This window comes from Annulohypoxylon truncatum, assembly GCF_022578515.1.
Source record: "Annulohypoxylon truncatum strain CBS 140777 unplaced genomic scaffold F4807scaffold_13, whole genome shotgun sequence".
In the NCBI taxonomy this organism is placed as follows: Eukaryota; Fungi; Ascomycota; class Sordariomycetes; order Xylariales; family Hypoxylaceae; genus Annulohypoxylon; species Annulohypoxylon truncatum.
The window spans coordinates 16,032-30,558 of NW_025953799.1; the positions used below are offsets into that span (position 1 = coordinate 16,032).

Consider the following 14,527-nt stretch of genomic DNA (forward strand, 5'->3'; position numbering starts at 1 on the left):
TGTCTCCGCCGGTCCGTGCCGCGCTTGCAGACTGCAGTGTCAAGAATATAAACCTCAACGCCTGCAGTGACTGGCCCTGATACCAGTGTCCCTTTTTTTCCCTTTCATGCTGTGACACGCTCCTCCGCCATTCCCTTCTTTCTTCATTGAGTCTAAACAGCCTCGTGTTCGCTTATCCCCGAAAGTATAACCATGTGTCTCTTTGACGGCACACGGCGCTGACGCCAGTCCTATACTCAAGACTTTGCCAAGGGGATCGGGTCGCCAGTGCTAACTCCAAGTGGCACGAGTGACGCGTCTCCAAGTCTTGGTCTTTCTAGTTGCTCACATATTTACAATTGAAATCGGCTATTCGGATAGGATTCTAGACGTGTACACAACGAACTTGAGACGATCTCACACCATGCCACTTTTATATAATGATATACCTGGATCTGTTAGGATGAGGCCCATACGATAACGATGGGCCAGCTTAGCACTTTGTGTGACTAAGGGATGGGGCAGCGATCCGCCAAGGAAAACTTGCATCACCACTCTTTTTACAAAATTACAATTAGTCGATTCAGATTGTTTTTCAATTTTTTGTTGGCGGGGTGCTGTTCAACTATAATATCTAAAGCTCGTTTCCATTGCTCGAAACGCGCGCGTGAAATCTTCGAATTCACCATTATACCTGGACCACCCTAAAAAAAAGGGAACAGGTTGAATCCCCCGCGTTCCACACGTGCCACATATCTAACACAGGATGGTATCAGAAGTTGAAAAAAATTCAGCACCGCCTCAGTCTTTACTTCTTTCGGGTCTCCTTGACGACGGCAATAATCTTGTCGACCACGGATGGGTCGGATAGCTATTACATAATGATTAGCAGACTTCCAAGATAATCATAGGGGAGGGGTACTAACAGTTGTCGTGTCGCCAAGTTGGTCTTCCTCGCCGGCCAAGATCTTTCTCAAGATACGGCGCATGATCTTGCCACTGCGCGTCTTGGGCAAGTCCGGCACGATGTATACCGCCTTAGGTGCGGCAAAGGGTCCGATGCTCTTTCGTACTTGTAGGATGAATTCCTTTCTTAGCGCATCCGAGGCCTCGCTACCATTCTTGATCGCTACGAACGCGTTGACCGCTTGTCCCGTCAACTCATCAGCAACGCCAACTACGGCGGCTTCGGCTACGGAGTGGTGCTCAATCAGAGCAGCTTCTATTTCTGCGGTTGACAGACGGTGTCCACTGACGTTGACCACGTCGTCCACTCGTCCCCGGATCCAGTAAAAGCCCTCGTGATCACGACCAGCTCCGTCACCAGTGAACTTGAAGTGGTTAGTAATCTTGAAGAAGCTATTCCGTGCCGTTCACTTACATAGTAACCTTTATAGACGTTCAGATACGTGTCCATATATCTCTTATGCGCACCCCAGACAGTGCGCGCCATGCTAGGCCACGGTTGCTTAAAAGCTAGCACACCCTCAACATCATTCCCGTGTATCTCCTCACCGGAAACGGGGTCAATTATGGCAGGTTCTATGCCGAAGAAAGGCAAAGAAGCACTGCCGGGCTTAGTCGGTGTTACTCCTGCCAGGGGGGTGATCACATTTGAGCCGGTCTCGGTTTGCCAATAGGTCTGTCCTGTTAGAATTTGCCCTTTTGAAAAAGTGAGAATAAGAGACTCACATCGACAATCTGCGCTTCTTCCTTGCCTACAACTTCGAAATACCACTTCCATACTTCAGCGGCGATGGGTTCGCCGACTGAACCCAGCACTCTCAGTTTCGGCATATGCGCCTTGACGAAATCGTCACCGGCACGCTTCAATAACCTTAGCGCCGTTGGTGCAACATAAAATTGAGTGACTTCATGCTTCTCAATTATCTCCCAATATCGTGAGAAATTCGGGTAAGCGGGGGTTCCTTCAAAGACTACGGTAGATACACCGAGGAGCAGAGGCGCATAAACGACGTAGGTGTGGCCGGTAATCCAACCGACATCTCCACCGCAGAAATATCGGTCTCCGTCATGGATATCGAATACGTACTTTCCAGTCAGCGCGGCACCGAGGAGATATCCGGCAGTAGTGTGCATAACACCCTTTGGTTTTCCAGTCGAGCCAGACGTGTATAGTAGGAAGAGAGGGTCCTCAGCGTTCATAACTTCAGGGGCAATGTACGATGGCCACTTCTCGACTTCCTCGTGCCACCACAGGTCACGGCCAGAGGTCCAGGGGATATCGGCACCAGTACGCTTGAAAACGAGCACACCCGTGACATCAGGACACTGCTTGAGCGCATCATCCACAATCTTCTTAGTACCGATTAATTTACCCCCTCGCTTTCCCTCGTCCGTGGTAATGACCACTTTGGACTGCGCGTCGATAACACGATCGCGGAGAGAATCGGCGGAGAAACCGGCGAACACGACAGAGTGTATGGCGCCAATGCGTATAACTGCAAGGAAAGCAATGATTGCCTCTGGGATCATGGGTAGGTAGATAGCAACGGTGTCGCCTTTTCGAACACCCATCTTCTTGAGGACGTGGGCAACCCTGCTAACTTCGCGAAGGAGCTCGCCATAAGTTAGGTTCCGGCCCTCATTCGGCTCATCAGCCTCGTAGATGATCGCGACCTTGTTGGGGTCCTTGAAAGCGTGTCGGTCAACTAAGTTGTAGGAGGCGTTGAGCTGGCCCTCGACGAACCAGGCCACGTCGCCGTTAGTCAGGGATCCGGTACGAACGGTGTCGAAATCCCGTTGCCATGTTAACAATTCCCTTGCCTTCTTGCCGAAGAACTTCTCGGGTTCTGTGATAGACTCCTTGTAAAGTTGCTGGTACTCCTCGATGCCTACCATGCGTATTAGAAAGGCTGCGTTCATAATTCTATATACCTAAGAATCAAGCTCAATCTTACCGCTAAGATGAGGTTTACTAGGGTGCTCTAGGTTCATATTATGTCAGCACAATGTATTCCGCGCATCACCTGAAGAATAGTGCATTTTGCGATCGAGGGGACTCACTGTCAAGCATTTTCTGTGGAGGATCTGCGGGCATTATGGTCAGCATCGGAGAGCTTTGACTTCTAGACGCTTGAGCGCAGATGAGAGAACTCACGGTAGGTGTCGACCAGGTGGGCCTCAGCGACCACCGGGGCCTTGACTTGGTCACCCATGATGATGGTGGGGTAGAGTTGATGGTGTAGTTGCAGTTGGTGATGTTGGTAGCTGGTGGTTGTAGCGGCGGCGGTGGTGTTGCTTTGTGGGTTGACACTGCGGGGTAGCAGTTATGAAGAAGATGTAGACGTAAGAAGGATTGGCGCTATATATTCGGGGTAAGGTAATCGATATGAGTTTATATATACGACGGAAGGATGACTACAGCTTCGGACGAAGCTTGGGAAGTAGCAGAGTTACAGCAGGAAAGACAAAAAGCAATAACGAAGAGTGAGTAAGAGCTAGATTTGGTGAGAGAAACGAGGACGAGGCACTTTTTGTATTACGGCAAAAAGTATTGGGAAGAATGGGCAGGGACGGAACGTAGCGCAACACTTGCATTGTATAGTACATTCCCATATGCAGTCCCCGGTACGGCAGGTACAGCGTAAAGTACAGTTAGGTACCTGCACCCCGTAAAAGTCAGGCGAGCTCTAGACAAGCGTAGCCCTCCATGGGAAAGCGTGGGAAAGCACGAGCAGGCGTCATTCCATCTTAGCCCCCTATAGTCTCGAAATTCCCCAAATCCCGACCAGCCACTACCAACCTAGAACAGTTACTAGTCAGGGCGGTCCAAATAATCAGATACCGTTAGCACTTGACTGGACTGCGTTGGGGAAAATGGATACGCCGACTCGGACCGGGGGTCGTTGAACGCCATGTGGGTCTATATTTCTCTTCCGCTCGACCGTTCGTCTCTATCGAATCCCCGTCTTTCAACACTCCCCAGGTCTCTCCCCATTCTAGACTTACACGATGGTCTATGGGGGTGTAGTGTAAGAGTGCGCCCCAAGCTTGTACAGGGTTTGTCCGCGAGCGGCGCAATCACTGATTGCAGATTCACCTGACTTTTGACATACGCAGGTCAGTATTGACCTCACACCCTTCTAAACCACCCTACTATATAATGCCATGTACTGTACTTTGGGTAGACAGGCGGGATAGGCTAGCTGTGAATTTAGAACGTCCTACGTCGAGAAACCCTTTGGACCGGACGTGGGTGGTGATAAGTTGGGATTTACGCCCTTGTCACTCGAAGTAGGCGCACCAACACATGCGCCTATAATAAACAGGCGCCATTGAGAGCGAAACTTGATGAATGTCTAATCTAACATGTCGCTATCATAGGAAAGTCACACCATGTAACTGCACGGGCGTTGACTAATTTCATTTACAGACAGGGAATGTCTTCAAAACACAACTTGAAATGTAGACAATTCTAACTCATATACCGATATAACGGTCCGCCTATGCAGGTTTGCAGGGTCTACATAAATAAAGAGAACTGCAAGCAAGCAAGCAAGCGGCCGAGAGTCAATCCGGGCCAACCATTGGTAGGCTGACGAGAACCGTTCATCCGGGGCTCTGTTTTTGGAACCGCCTGTTGGTTCCCGGCGCCTCAAGAACTAGAGAAGGCTACCTACATGAAGCAGGTAGCCAGGTAGCGAACGTGTCACTTGATGTAACGGTCGAGCGTAAGGGGGTATAGTAAACATACGTCGAGCATAAAATGTACAATGTCCCGTCTCACTGTCGTGATTTATTGGTTTTTTAGTTTGTGATAACTCTGCAACCCCTATTAGTCGCGTCTCTATCTCACACACCCTGCTCAGTATCCATGTCCACCAAATTCCCAACTACGGGGACCGACGACTCCAAACCCCTTCTCCCCGCCCTCTCGACCCCTCGCCCCATTCCCTCCCCGCATCCGCTCTCAGACCTCCAAGGGTTACCAGACAAGCTAGACAAGCTAGACAAGCTCTTGCAGCCGTTTTAGTACGCTAATCATTATACTAAATATCTCCGTAGCTCCGTTGCCCTCGTGCGCACCCAATTGAATCCATACGAGTTGACGTTGCTTACATAAATACATGACATCGAAGTCTCGGCTCGTTTAGGGCTACTAGGTATGTACGAATGGTACATGTGTTTCAGTACGTGTCCGTGGTGTCCGCCCATTCACCAGCGAATAATAAGGTGCCATCAGTATCTCCGGTCCCGAATTTTACCTATCGTTGGATCCCGATTCCATATTGAGACGGGTCAAACGATAGAAATGTCGCCATGCCGTCACTCCTCGCCAAGCTTCCATCTGCCCATGTCTCGAACTCCAGTTCGCGATAGCAAGATTGTGGGGGAAGCTAGGGTGTTCCGGTCGACCAGGTGTGATACATATGTATATAGCTTGGCACATACATAAACATCTATATATACCTAGGCGTATATCTTGATGGATGTTGAAGTTAAAAACGTCGGTGCCTACCTGATACTACCATTGTACAGCGTGCCCTTGTCCGAGTTATACCTAGGCTATACCTAGGTTATCGTGAGAAGGGATTTGGAGGCGCTATACTGCCCCATTGAAGCCTTTCCGATCCGTATGGATACCCTGGGTATGTATGTATGTATGATATACTAAATTTCTTCTAGCCGAGGTACATCTAAAAATTCCGTATGGTCACGGCTATGTCTACGCATGCGAGCTTAGAGCCTCATGTGCCCCACCGTCGCTCCGGCTGGTAACCAAGCTGCCGGCATTCGGATACTTCAACATGTTCATTGCCGGATGCGACCCTCAGGAGACGACACCTCATGCGGGCCGGGACCAAATTCGGCCTTTCGGGGAAAAAATGTGGTCAACGACGTCTCCGAAACACCGGTTACCGCAGGGTTGGGCGTACGATCGAACTCATGCCTAGCAGTGATTGCTTTCATGTTTTTGTGTTTTGTTGTTTTTGTTGAGACGTCTCCGATAGTGGAACTGGTTTATCAATTCAAGCCAAGGCGGATATCATTGCTGCAGAATGCGTCACGGTTATCTTCGAAGTACTAGCTTTTTGCCGAACCATAGCCATAAAACCAGCCGTTACTCCGTGAGCTTACTCCACGAGCCCCAAGCTATTTGCATAAATCTTTTTTTTTTCGTTGAACAGTAAGCCCACTCACATTTCCATACTCATTAAATACATCTCCATTATTCGCATATACTTAGCGACAAACGCCTCCAGGTGGAAGATGACCTTGCTCCCCATTCTTATTCTGTGCTCATAAAATGCAGACCACTTGATGACCTCGGATTTCAGATCGTCATCGATGTTTACGATGAGCTTAAAGGTCAGCGTCTTGAGTATGATAGAAGGTGGTATGCAGTGTGTGAGTAGGTCATATAGCTTGGATCGAACTTGCAAGATGCGGGCGGGTGAGTGTTCCTCCTTGATCTCCTTAGCAATCTGTGAGATCAATGCCTCCCAATCCGGAGGCGGAATTGGTGTGTCGTCGGTAACTTTCTCACTACAATTCATTAGTATTAGTTAGGGGACTGCGAAACTAGCATCTTGGAGTATAGCGGGAAACGCACTTTTGGGCATGCACGGCCTCGTACATTAGCAATGCCCTTCTTAGATTTCGGCCACTTTCTTCGGCAATCCTTTTATGCAATCCCTTAACCACAGGCCAGCCCTCCTTCTTGGCTGAATCTGCTAGGACATTTGCGATCTCATCAACCGTTGGCGCGGGAACTCGCACAAGGAGAGTTCGACTTCGGATGGGCGCGATGATGTTGGCCGTGCTGTTAGCTAGCAGTATCAACCGCAGATTCGGGCTATATTTCTCCATCGTCCTTCTTAGAGCTGCCTGGGCGTCTCGAGTTAAATGGTCGGCCTCATTGATGACAACGACCTTGAATTTTTGCTTGGCTGACTGGTCGACTTGTTGGGTCTGAGCGACCTCTTTGAGTAGATCTTGTATGACAACTCGATCATAGTTCCCAACATCCGAAGGTGTTATCTCGAGATGGTAAACGGAGGCCACGATATTGAATTCTAGCTTGCGATTGCTAGTGGTTTGAAAGACTCGGGCATCGATCTTGATCTTCTCGACACCGGGGCCGTACAGTTCTTTTAGGGTGGCGACAATACGAGTCTTCTTGCCCGCACCAGAGGGACCGTAGACTAATAGGTGAGGGAAATCACCGCTTTGGGCCTGTGATATGGGTTATTAGATCGGATCCTATCAGTACGAGGCAAGCGCGGAGGCTGGAGCTACATATACGTACTAAGGACCGAAGCCTCTCAGACAATTCCGAGTGGTAGGTTAGAGAATCGAGAGAGCGTGGCCGGTGTTTATCAACTATAAGAGCCATTTTGGCTGCTCTTTAGTTTCTGATATGTCCTATTGCAGTTGGTTGTGGAAATATAAAGAATTCAGAGCCGGAATATCCTGAATATTGATTGAAGGTTTGGCGAAGCAAGCTAAAATGCCAAGAGTATGGGGGACGCGTTAATTGACTTTGGAACGCGTTTGGTCGTTTCTGCCCTTCACTACCGCCTGCAATTTTAAGTTAAGGGAAAAGCCTGTTCTCATGCAGTTCTCTAGGCAAATGCGGGGCACTAAACAATCTTACGTAATTTTGGCAGACTCAACCGCAAGACTTGACTGCATGTCTGTCTAAAAGCGGAAGTACAAAAGGCGGCAATGCCGATGAGGGGTGTTTTCAGCCCCTCGTCACGACAGGCAGGACAGACGAAAATCGGCTGAGACAGCTACGACAGCCACTCGACTGGCTTGCAGTCTGGGTAACCGTAATCATGTTAGCTGATATGGCTGGTTAGGCACGTTAGGTATCTACTCAAGCTACCTTACTTATTAGACAGGTACCTAATTGACAAATGAAACTGCCTCAGGTAATATGTAGGTACCAGACATCTCATGATCGAGATGTTAATGTCCGATATTGCTTATTTGCCTGCAAGCGAACAAGTCGGGAAGGCAAATCATGGAGAGTTGGAGTTCCAAGACTTGTAGTGGCACGAATAGGGAATATCAATCGCTGTCTCCCTCGCGGACAATTGTCTCTTGCTGCGGCCGGGTAGATAGGGGCAATGTGAGAAAGGCCGCGTAGCTACGTGGGTAGGGATATGTTGTCGTCGTTTCAATATGAATTCCGGTTTCTTCCATGGTGAGGTTTCAAAAGTGACCTACGTACGAATATAGGAGTACATTCATCTGTAGGTACGGATCCGTACCACTTACTGTATATGCAAAGGGGGCAAAGCAATGTTACTTGGATCCTTATTATGCACACTGTCGGGTTGCATACCTTGCATATGTAGATCGATCAGTGTGCCATTCCGCAATGCCAATTGGAGCCATCCTGTATCTGTTGTAATCTGTATTTCCAGGTTATTCTCAATTTGATGAATCTACTTACCTAGTAGGTACTGTGGCGTCAGCACCGTGTGCGCGCTCTATGCGCTTCAAGTCATTGAATGTTCCAAAACGTTCAATTGCCGTGCTTAAAGATAGTATGTACTTAAATACTTAGCAAGCTTTGCAAGTTCTCTGCCGGTTTGCCGTTTATTCTGAACGGCAATAAGCTACGTGCACCGTACCTGCTCAACTTGGGTACTGCTTGAGGTACCCCAACTTTCACAGTACGTACCCCTGGCTACCCCTCTATCAAGCACTGTCCTGCTTGAACGTGAAGAAGTTTTTTCTTCCTTTTTTCTTTCGTGCACTTGAACGAAGGTAGGTTAATAATTGGATGTCAGCTTGTATTTGATCACTAGCCTACGTCCCATGACATTAAACTCCCTTCATATTGGCCGTACATCTTGTACATTTTTTTCTTGATGATCCACCCCAACTCAGGCCTAACCCACTAGGACCGAAGTTCCTCTTCTGTCCCACCCCCACTTTATTTTAGAACCCAAAGAACACACCGACAACTATCGCGATATCATCCTCCCCTCTTCCCGATCTTTCTAAAGCTGGATTTATCCTGCGTCGACTCTACACTTTTCCCATCTTCCCTTTTTTTTTTAAAAGGGACTGCCGTCCTTCTTGACTAATCGGCAATTCACCGTCGATGCAAATTTTCACCTTACTTTAACCAGTCTATTTTTTCTAACCTTCTCTTTCAGCACTAAACGTCGCATACTAGTTAGGCTCAGGAAATCACCAAGATGTCGTTTAACAACCGCAAGTTTTCCATGTAAGTCCTTCCCTAATCAATACCTTATCTAGTTGAATTTTCCTTCTTCGTCGCATGTTTTTCCTTCTCTTGTCTGATGACGTCAAATTCGAAAATCTTCACTAGCCACATTTCTTAGTTATGGATTTACGAACTCTTACTAAAACTCAATAATAGGAACCGAAACACTGGTGTGCCGCGCCGTCGCTTTAGCATCGGTGACCCGAGTGCCAATGGTATGGATAGACATTTAAATTCCCTATATTGATTATGCTGTAATACCCGCCAAGAATTGCACGTTCCAACTGTGCTTGTGCCCGGCCATGATGGTATACATATCATGTATATCATGTATAGCTCGTGGCGGTCTTGGCGCTTGGCAAACGTGGACTTCACATCGTTGCGGCGGCATGTCTCACTTAAGATATAATAGGTCGCTAATGATATTTCTTGGCAGAGACGAGCTCTAAAATTCATCGTCAGTTCCGTGCGGCTAATCCAGGCCACCTTCCCCACGCTGGTCTGGATGCTTCACGTGCTTCCACTGGTGTAGTCTGGTGTACTGAGCGAGCTGCTGAGTATGGCTTCCTCGAGGAGCCTGAGAAGTGGGCAAACCTTGGTCAAGGTGCCCCCGAGGTTGAAGATGACATCGAGGGCTGCTTCGAACGTCCCCACACCATAGATGTCTCTGTCGCCCTCCGAGAGTATGGTCCCACTGCCGGTATCAAACCCCTACGTGCCGCCGTTGCCAGAATGTACAACGAGATGCACCGTCAGGGCAAGGACAGTCAGTATTCATGGGAGAACGTTGCTATCGTCCCTGGTGGACGAGCAGGTCTGATCCGCATTGCGGCCGTGTTGAACAATGCCTACGTCGGATTCTTCATTCCGGATTACACCGCCTACAACGAGATGTTATCTCTCTTTAAGAACGTAAGATAATTCCGACCCGCTCGAGTATGAAGCTTGCTAATAACAAATAGTTTGCGGCCATCCCGACTCCTCTCTCAGAGGAAGACGGTTACCATATCCATCCCGATGTGATCGCTCGGGAGATTGCCCGAGGTACCTCTGTCATTATCACCTCTAACCCGCGTAACCCCACTGGTCGAGTTGTTGCCAACCCCGAGTTGGCTGAGATTCAGGATATCTGCCGTGGACGCGCGACTTTGGTTAGCGACGAATTCTACTCTGGTTACAACTACACCAGTGACTGCGACGGTACTACCATTTCCGCTGCCGAGAACATCGAAGATGTGGACGAGGATGACGTACTCATTATCGACGGACTCACCAAGCGCTTCCGTCTCCCTGGATGGCGTATCGCCTGGATCCTGGGTCCCAAGGAATTCATCAAAGCGTAAGTTCATTAAGCTATGTCATTTAGGAAGTGCAAGCTAATTTGTTACTTCAAGCATCGGCTCTTGTGGTTCGTACCTTGATGGTGGAGCCAACGCCCCTTTCCAGGAGGCGGCAATTCCTATGCTAGAGCCTTCCCTCGTCCGCAAGGAGATGGAAGCTCTTCAGCACCACTTCAGAGTTAGTAGTAGTCTTTGACATCTGTTGCGTCTGAACATAGATTGACGTGCCTTTTCAATTTAGGACAAGCGAGATTACGTCGTTAAGCGCCTCCGAGATATGGGATTCGTAATCAAGTACGTCCCTGACAGCACCTTCTACTTGTGGTTGAACCTCGAGGGTCTCCCTGGCCCTATCTCCGACGGTCTGAACTTTTTCCAGGCTTGCTTGGAAGAGAAGGTCATCGTCGTTCCCGGTATCTTCTTCGACTTGAACCCTTCCCGTCGCCGAGACTTGTTCGATAGCCCTTGCCACCATTGTGAGTTTACCCCCTTTGACATGTTATCTTTTCTCTTCGCTGGTTTCTGACAGTCCATAATAGTCGTCCGCTTCTCATACGGCCCCAAGATGGAAGTCCTGCGAATGGGCTGTGACGGTATCGAACGAGTTGTCAACAAGTAAGTGTATCTGCTTAAATAGACGTGAGATGTGACAGACTAACGAGATCTTAGGTTCAAGAAGTCTACCGTCTAGGTTGGGCATTGCTTATTGGCCATTGGCCGCAAGGTGTGCCAGACGCCGGCACAATCCTCTTCTCCTTTGTACATGAGACATTTGCATCTCGTCCAAGACCTTTCATAAATAGAAGGTAGAAAAAGGATTTCAGGGACTTCCGTTTGAGAAGGTCCTTTAGATGCCTGATGATGAATAAAACGCTTTTCCCATTTCTTCCCCCCTGAACTGTTCTTCTCCGTCTCATTACCGTATTGCATTGACAGCTTGAACCCCAACTTTGATGGGGTGACTATGCTGTATCCAATATTTACATACCTTTTGTGTAGGTGACATGCTAACTAGTCAATGGATGTAGAGGGAACTAGAAGTGATATCATGGATTTTACAAGACCTTTGGAATCAATACGACCTTTCGTTCAAGGAATAGTGATACACATTGACTGTAGTCAATCTAAAGAACCAAGCAGAGCAGCCAAAATTAAACTACCAATTTGCTAAGGAAATTCACGTTGAGCGGAAAATCATACACTTTGCAAACGAATAAGACCTGGGAATAGTGCCGTTTCATTCAGCAGGACGGTTATCTGCATAGGCTATTGAGCATCTCGACTGGTATACCTGCTTCCTCCTTCAGATCCGCGCGTTCCCTTCATGCACCCATTGCCAAATTCAGTAGAAAGAAAGCAAACCCGAGCCGTAACATGAGCAAAGGAACAAACCCCGATTGGAAAGCCGGACCACCAACCCAACTGCGAACTTCAAATAGTCCACATTCATGCGATTCGTTCACTATACCATGATTAGCAGGGAGGAATTCGGATTATTCCACTGAAGCACATACTAGAATCTCGTCCTCCATAGGGGCATCACCGTTGGTGGCAGCAGGTGCGTTACCATTGGCATTCTCGTTCTGGTTGCCAGCCTCGAAGTAATCGGCCATCTCCTCGTCCAACTCTTCAGCTGTCTTCTTCGCCGGGCGACCGCTGCGAGGTCCACCACGTCGCTTGCGGCCGCGAGCACCAGAACCAACTGCCTTTCCTGCCGCTTCCTTCTTCTTGTCGTTGGCTGCAGACTTGGGCTGAGCCTTGGGTTGGGTAATGCGTTCGGTAAGAGTCTTAGCTGGGGGGGCAATTTCGGCTGCCTTAGCCGCGCTGACCACAATCTCGATCTTTGTGATATTAGTATATAATGTATAGCCATAAGAAATAGAGCATATCTACCTTGATAGGGCGATTGTCGACCAGAAGACCGTTCAAGGCGTTGAATGCCTTGCTAGCACCGTCAAGCTTAGAGAAGGTGACGGTAGCAATTCCACGGCTGATGCTATTCGGGCCGTAGGAAAGCTCCACACGCTTGATGGGGCCAACTGAAGTTGCGAAGTACTCCTATGGAGGGCACGAATGTTAGTCTCCTGAAATCCATTCGAAGCGCGTAGAACGCGGTAAGCAATATCGACCATCGAGTAATCCTGGCAAATAGAGAATCGTCTACGGTACGTATCCGAGGTAAAATCAGCATCAACGAGCACGCAGTGAGCGTTAGTAGCCAGCACCGAATCCAATAGAGCATGTACAACCCCCAAAAGCCGAACACCGCCTCAACACAGACTAATCTCCACGCATCGTAGCAAGGTTAGATCTACTCGGGATGATGAACCACCACATCGTTCCACAAGATAATCTCCGAGCCATGGCTGACATAAGATGCCACCAAGTTCAGCCAACAAGGTCAGATGACTTGCTTTGGTTAGTCCGCTGCAGACCCAATGTCACCAACCTCCGGGTTGGTGTCGATAGAATAGAATAACCCCTAGGGCTGCTGTTTATTGTAGCGCTGTTGCTCACTGCCATGCTCGCTGTGTTGCATTGCCCTACACAGGATGATCCGGCAAGGATAGTAATCCCGCGGGTTGAGATAACAAACTCGTGAAGGTATGCTATTGTCCATCTGAGTGCGCGAATTGTAGCCAAATAGTGGAGGGTTGCCAAGCCTGCCAAAAGACGTACAATATTGACTCGCGACTAGGACAGCTTCAACTCCCGACATAGTAGTCGCATGAAGCGCGTACATCGTCAAGGGAGGAGCGTAAGCGATTTGGTTACCCCAGAGTAGCCAGGATGAGCCATCTCTAAGTAAGAGGACAAGGATAATTATGTCGATCGTTCTACAATAGGAGCGTACGATTCAAGGAAGATGTCGACGAAATTCCGCGGGCGAAAGCCTCAGGAAACATACCTTAATTTGGCCTTCGTTAACATCCTTGGGCTAAAACCGGGTTAGTAAGAATTAGAAACATAATCTAGATCGTGGACAACTCACCAGGTTGCTAACCACCACCTTGCTTTCTCCGTTACCACCGGCTGCCTTGGCGGTGTTCTGCTTCGCCGCGGCGGCACGAGTCAGCTTGGGCGTCTTCTGAACGCCGCCAACAGGTGCCGCTTTGGCAGCACGTCCGACGGATCGGCGCTGGGGTCGACCACCACGGCCGCCGCCGCCGACGCGACGTTGGGTTGAGACGATTTCGTCAAGAGACTGGTCGAGCTTTCCGGACATTTTGATGGCTGTTGATTATGGTTTTAAATAGAAGTTGTTGTGCGAAGCGTGTGAAAATAGCACAGCGAATACGCGTGTTGAATGATCAGGCTATTCGGCCCAACGGGTGGTGTGTTTGAATGGGCGCAAGAGCGTACGAGGGCGGCAGTATCTTGCAGCAGCGAAAATGAAACCTTTACAATTTCGCGGTGCTGAGGATTTTTAATTAGAAGTACGCGCGATGGAAGATGGAGAAGGTGGCGGAATGTTTGGGTACAGTGGTAGAAGCGCTGATAAAATATTGTCAAAGTAATTCGGCTGGTTGGCAAGCCGATATGAATGATGATAATATGGATGGCTGACGAAGTTGGATGCAGCCGATAGAGAATAAAATGATAATATTAAAAAGAACTTTATCGACGTTGTCTCCTTTGCGATGAAGTGCTGGTAAAAGAATAAGACGACTTTGTGAATCTCTCGGTAAAGTTGGAGAGAAGATGGATTGAAGTTGAGTCGTGTTTGAAAGGAAATCAAATAAGAAAGCAGCGCGAGGGAGGGAGGACCGTTGGAAAACAATGAGTCGCCTAGTCAGCCACTAAGACCCCGTCGAGTGGAGCCTATTGTCGTCCCCACATTACGTGGCGCGAAACTACCTGATTTGGATTAGACTCACAGAAGGCTCACCAGCTGCACATTAGTGTAGAGTCCTGCTTAAACTGATTCTCTTGCAACGCCTACACTGCATACATATCGAAGAAATGGTTATGATCCGGGTCTGATTAATGGATACCT

The 14,527-nt window shown here is 48.7% G+C and overlaps 4 protein-coding genes across 4 annotated transcripts; 1 reads left to right on the forward strand and 3 right to left on the reverse strand.

The window, feature by feature from the left end:
* Nucleotides 1-86: 86 nt before the first annotated feature.
* On the reverse strand, nucleotides 87-3,158 carry F4807DRAFT_467070 (uncharacterized protein; the record flags this gene model as incomplete). Its single annotated transcript, XM_048002446.1, has 7 exons — nucleotides 87-850; nucleotides 906-1,310; nucleotides 1,361-1,621; nucleotides 1,672-2,834; nucleotides 2,901-2,927; nucleotides 3,007-3,030; nucleotides 3,101-3,158. 7 exons carry the CDS (start codon nucleotides 3,156-3,158, stop codon nucleotides 788-790), a joined length of 2,001 nt encoding a protein of 666 aa, XP_047854796.1. The 3' UTR covers nucleotides 87-787.
* A 2,927-nt stretch (nucleotides 3,159-6,085) lies between these two features.
* F4807DRAFT_59438 (P-loop containing nucleoside triphosphate hydrolase protein) lies at nucleotides 6,086-7,602 on the reverse strand. Its single transcript, XM_048003245.1, has 3 exons — nucleotides 7,253-7,602; nucleotides 6,557-7,179; nucleotides 6,086-6,489 (listed from the first exon to the last, which is right to left on the reverse strand). The coding sequence occupies exons 1-3, from the start codon at nucleotides 7,337-7,339 to the stop codon at nucleotides 6,141-6,143; spliced, it is 1,059 nt and encodes a 352-aa protein (XP_047854797.1). The 5' UTR covers nucleotides 7,340-7,602; the 3' UTR covers nucleotides 6,086-6,140.
* Nucleotides 7,603-8,719: 1,117 nt separating this feature from the next.
* Nucleotides 8,720-11,524, forward strand: F4807DRAFT_422745 (PLP-dependent transferase). Its single transcript, XM_047997715.1, has 8 exons — nucleotides 8,720-9,190; nucleotides 9,347-9,405; nucleotides 9,627-10,102; nucleotides 10,153-10,529; nucleotides 10,585-10,708; nucleotides 10,772-11,006; nucleotides 11,070-11,145; nucleotides 11,200-11,524. Exons 1-8 carry the CDS (start codon nucleotides 9,162-9,164, stop codon nucleotides 11,219-11,221), a joined length of 1,398 nt encoding a protein of 465 aa, XP_047854798.1. The 5' UTR covers nucleotides 8,720-9,161; the 3' UTR covers nucleotides 11,222-11,524.
* A 12-nt stretch (nucleotides 11,525-11,536) lies between these two features.
* F4807DRAFT_422749 (RNA recognition domain-containing protein) lies at nucleotides 11,537-14,294 on the reverse strand. Its single transcript, XM_047997716.1, has 4 exons — nucleotides 13,523-14,294; nucleotides 13,439-13,468; nucleotides 12,424-12,588; nucleotides 11,537-12,371 (listed from the first exon to the last, which is right to left on the reverse strand). Exons 1-4 carry the CDS (start codon nucleotides 13,754-13,756, stop codon nucleotides 12,024-12,026), a joined length of 777 nt encoding a protein of 258 aa, XP_047854799.1. The 5' UTR covers nucleotides 13,757-14,294; the 3' UTR covers nucleotides 11,537-12,023.
* Between the last annotated feature and the right edge of the window lie 233 nt (nucleotides 14,295-14,527).

Bases quoted from the DNA above. Each gene is read 5' to 3' on its own strand.
- F4807DRAFT_59438 (XM_048003245.1), bottom strand. From the start codon at position 7,339: ATGGCTCTTATAGTTGATAAACACCGGCCACGCTCTCTCGATTCTCTA. The intron at 7,180-7,252 runs GTACGTATATGT...CCCATATCACAG, and splicing joins CTGAGAGGCTTCGGTCCTTA to GCCCAAAGCGGTGATTTCCC. The intron at 6,490-6,556 runs GTGCGTTTCCCG...AATGAATTGTAG, and splicing joins GAGGCCGTGCATGCCCAAAA to TGAGAAAGTTACCGACGACA.
- F4807DRAFT_422745 (XM_047997715.1), top strand. From the start codon at position 9,162: ATGTCGTTTAACAACCGCAAGTTTTCCAT. The intron at 10,530-10,584 runs GTAAGTTCATTA...TGTTACTTCAAG, and splicing joins CCCAAGGAATTCATCAAAGC to CATCGGCTCTTGTGGTTCGT. The intron at 10,709-10,771 runs GTTAGTAGTAGT...TTTTCAATTTAG, and splicing joins CTCTTCAGCACCACTTCAGA to GACAAGCGAGATTACGTCGT.
- F4807DRAFT_422749 (XM_047997716.1), bottom strand. From the start codon at position 13,756: ATGTCCGGAAAGCTCGACCAGTCTCTTGACGAAATCGTCTCAACCCAA. The intron at 13,469-13,522 runs GTGAGTTGTCCA...ACCCGGTTTTAG, and splicing joins AGGTGGTGGTTAGCAACCTG to CCCAAGGATGTTAACGAAGG. The intron at 12,372-12,423 runs GTAGATATGCTC...AATATCACAAAG, and splicing joins TCGACAATCGCCCTATCAAG to ATCGAGATTGTGGTCAGCGC.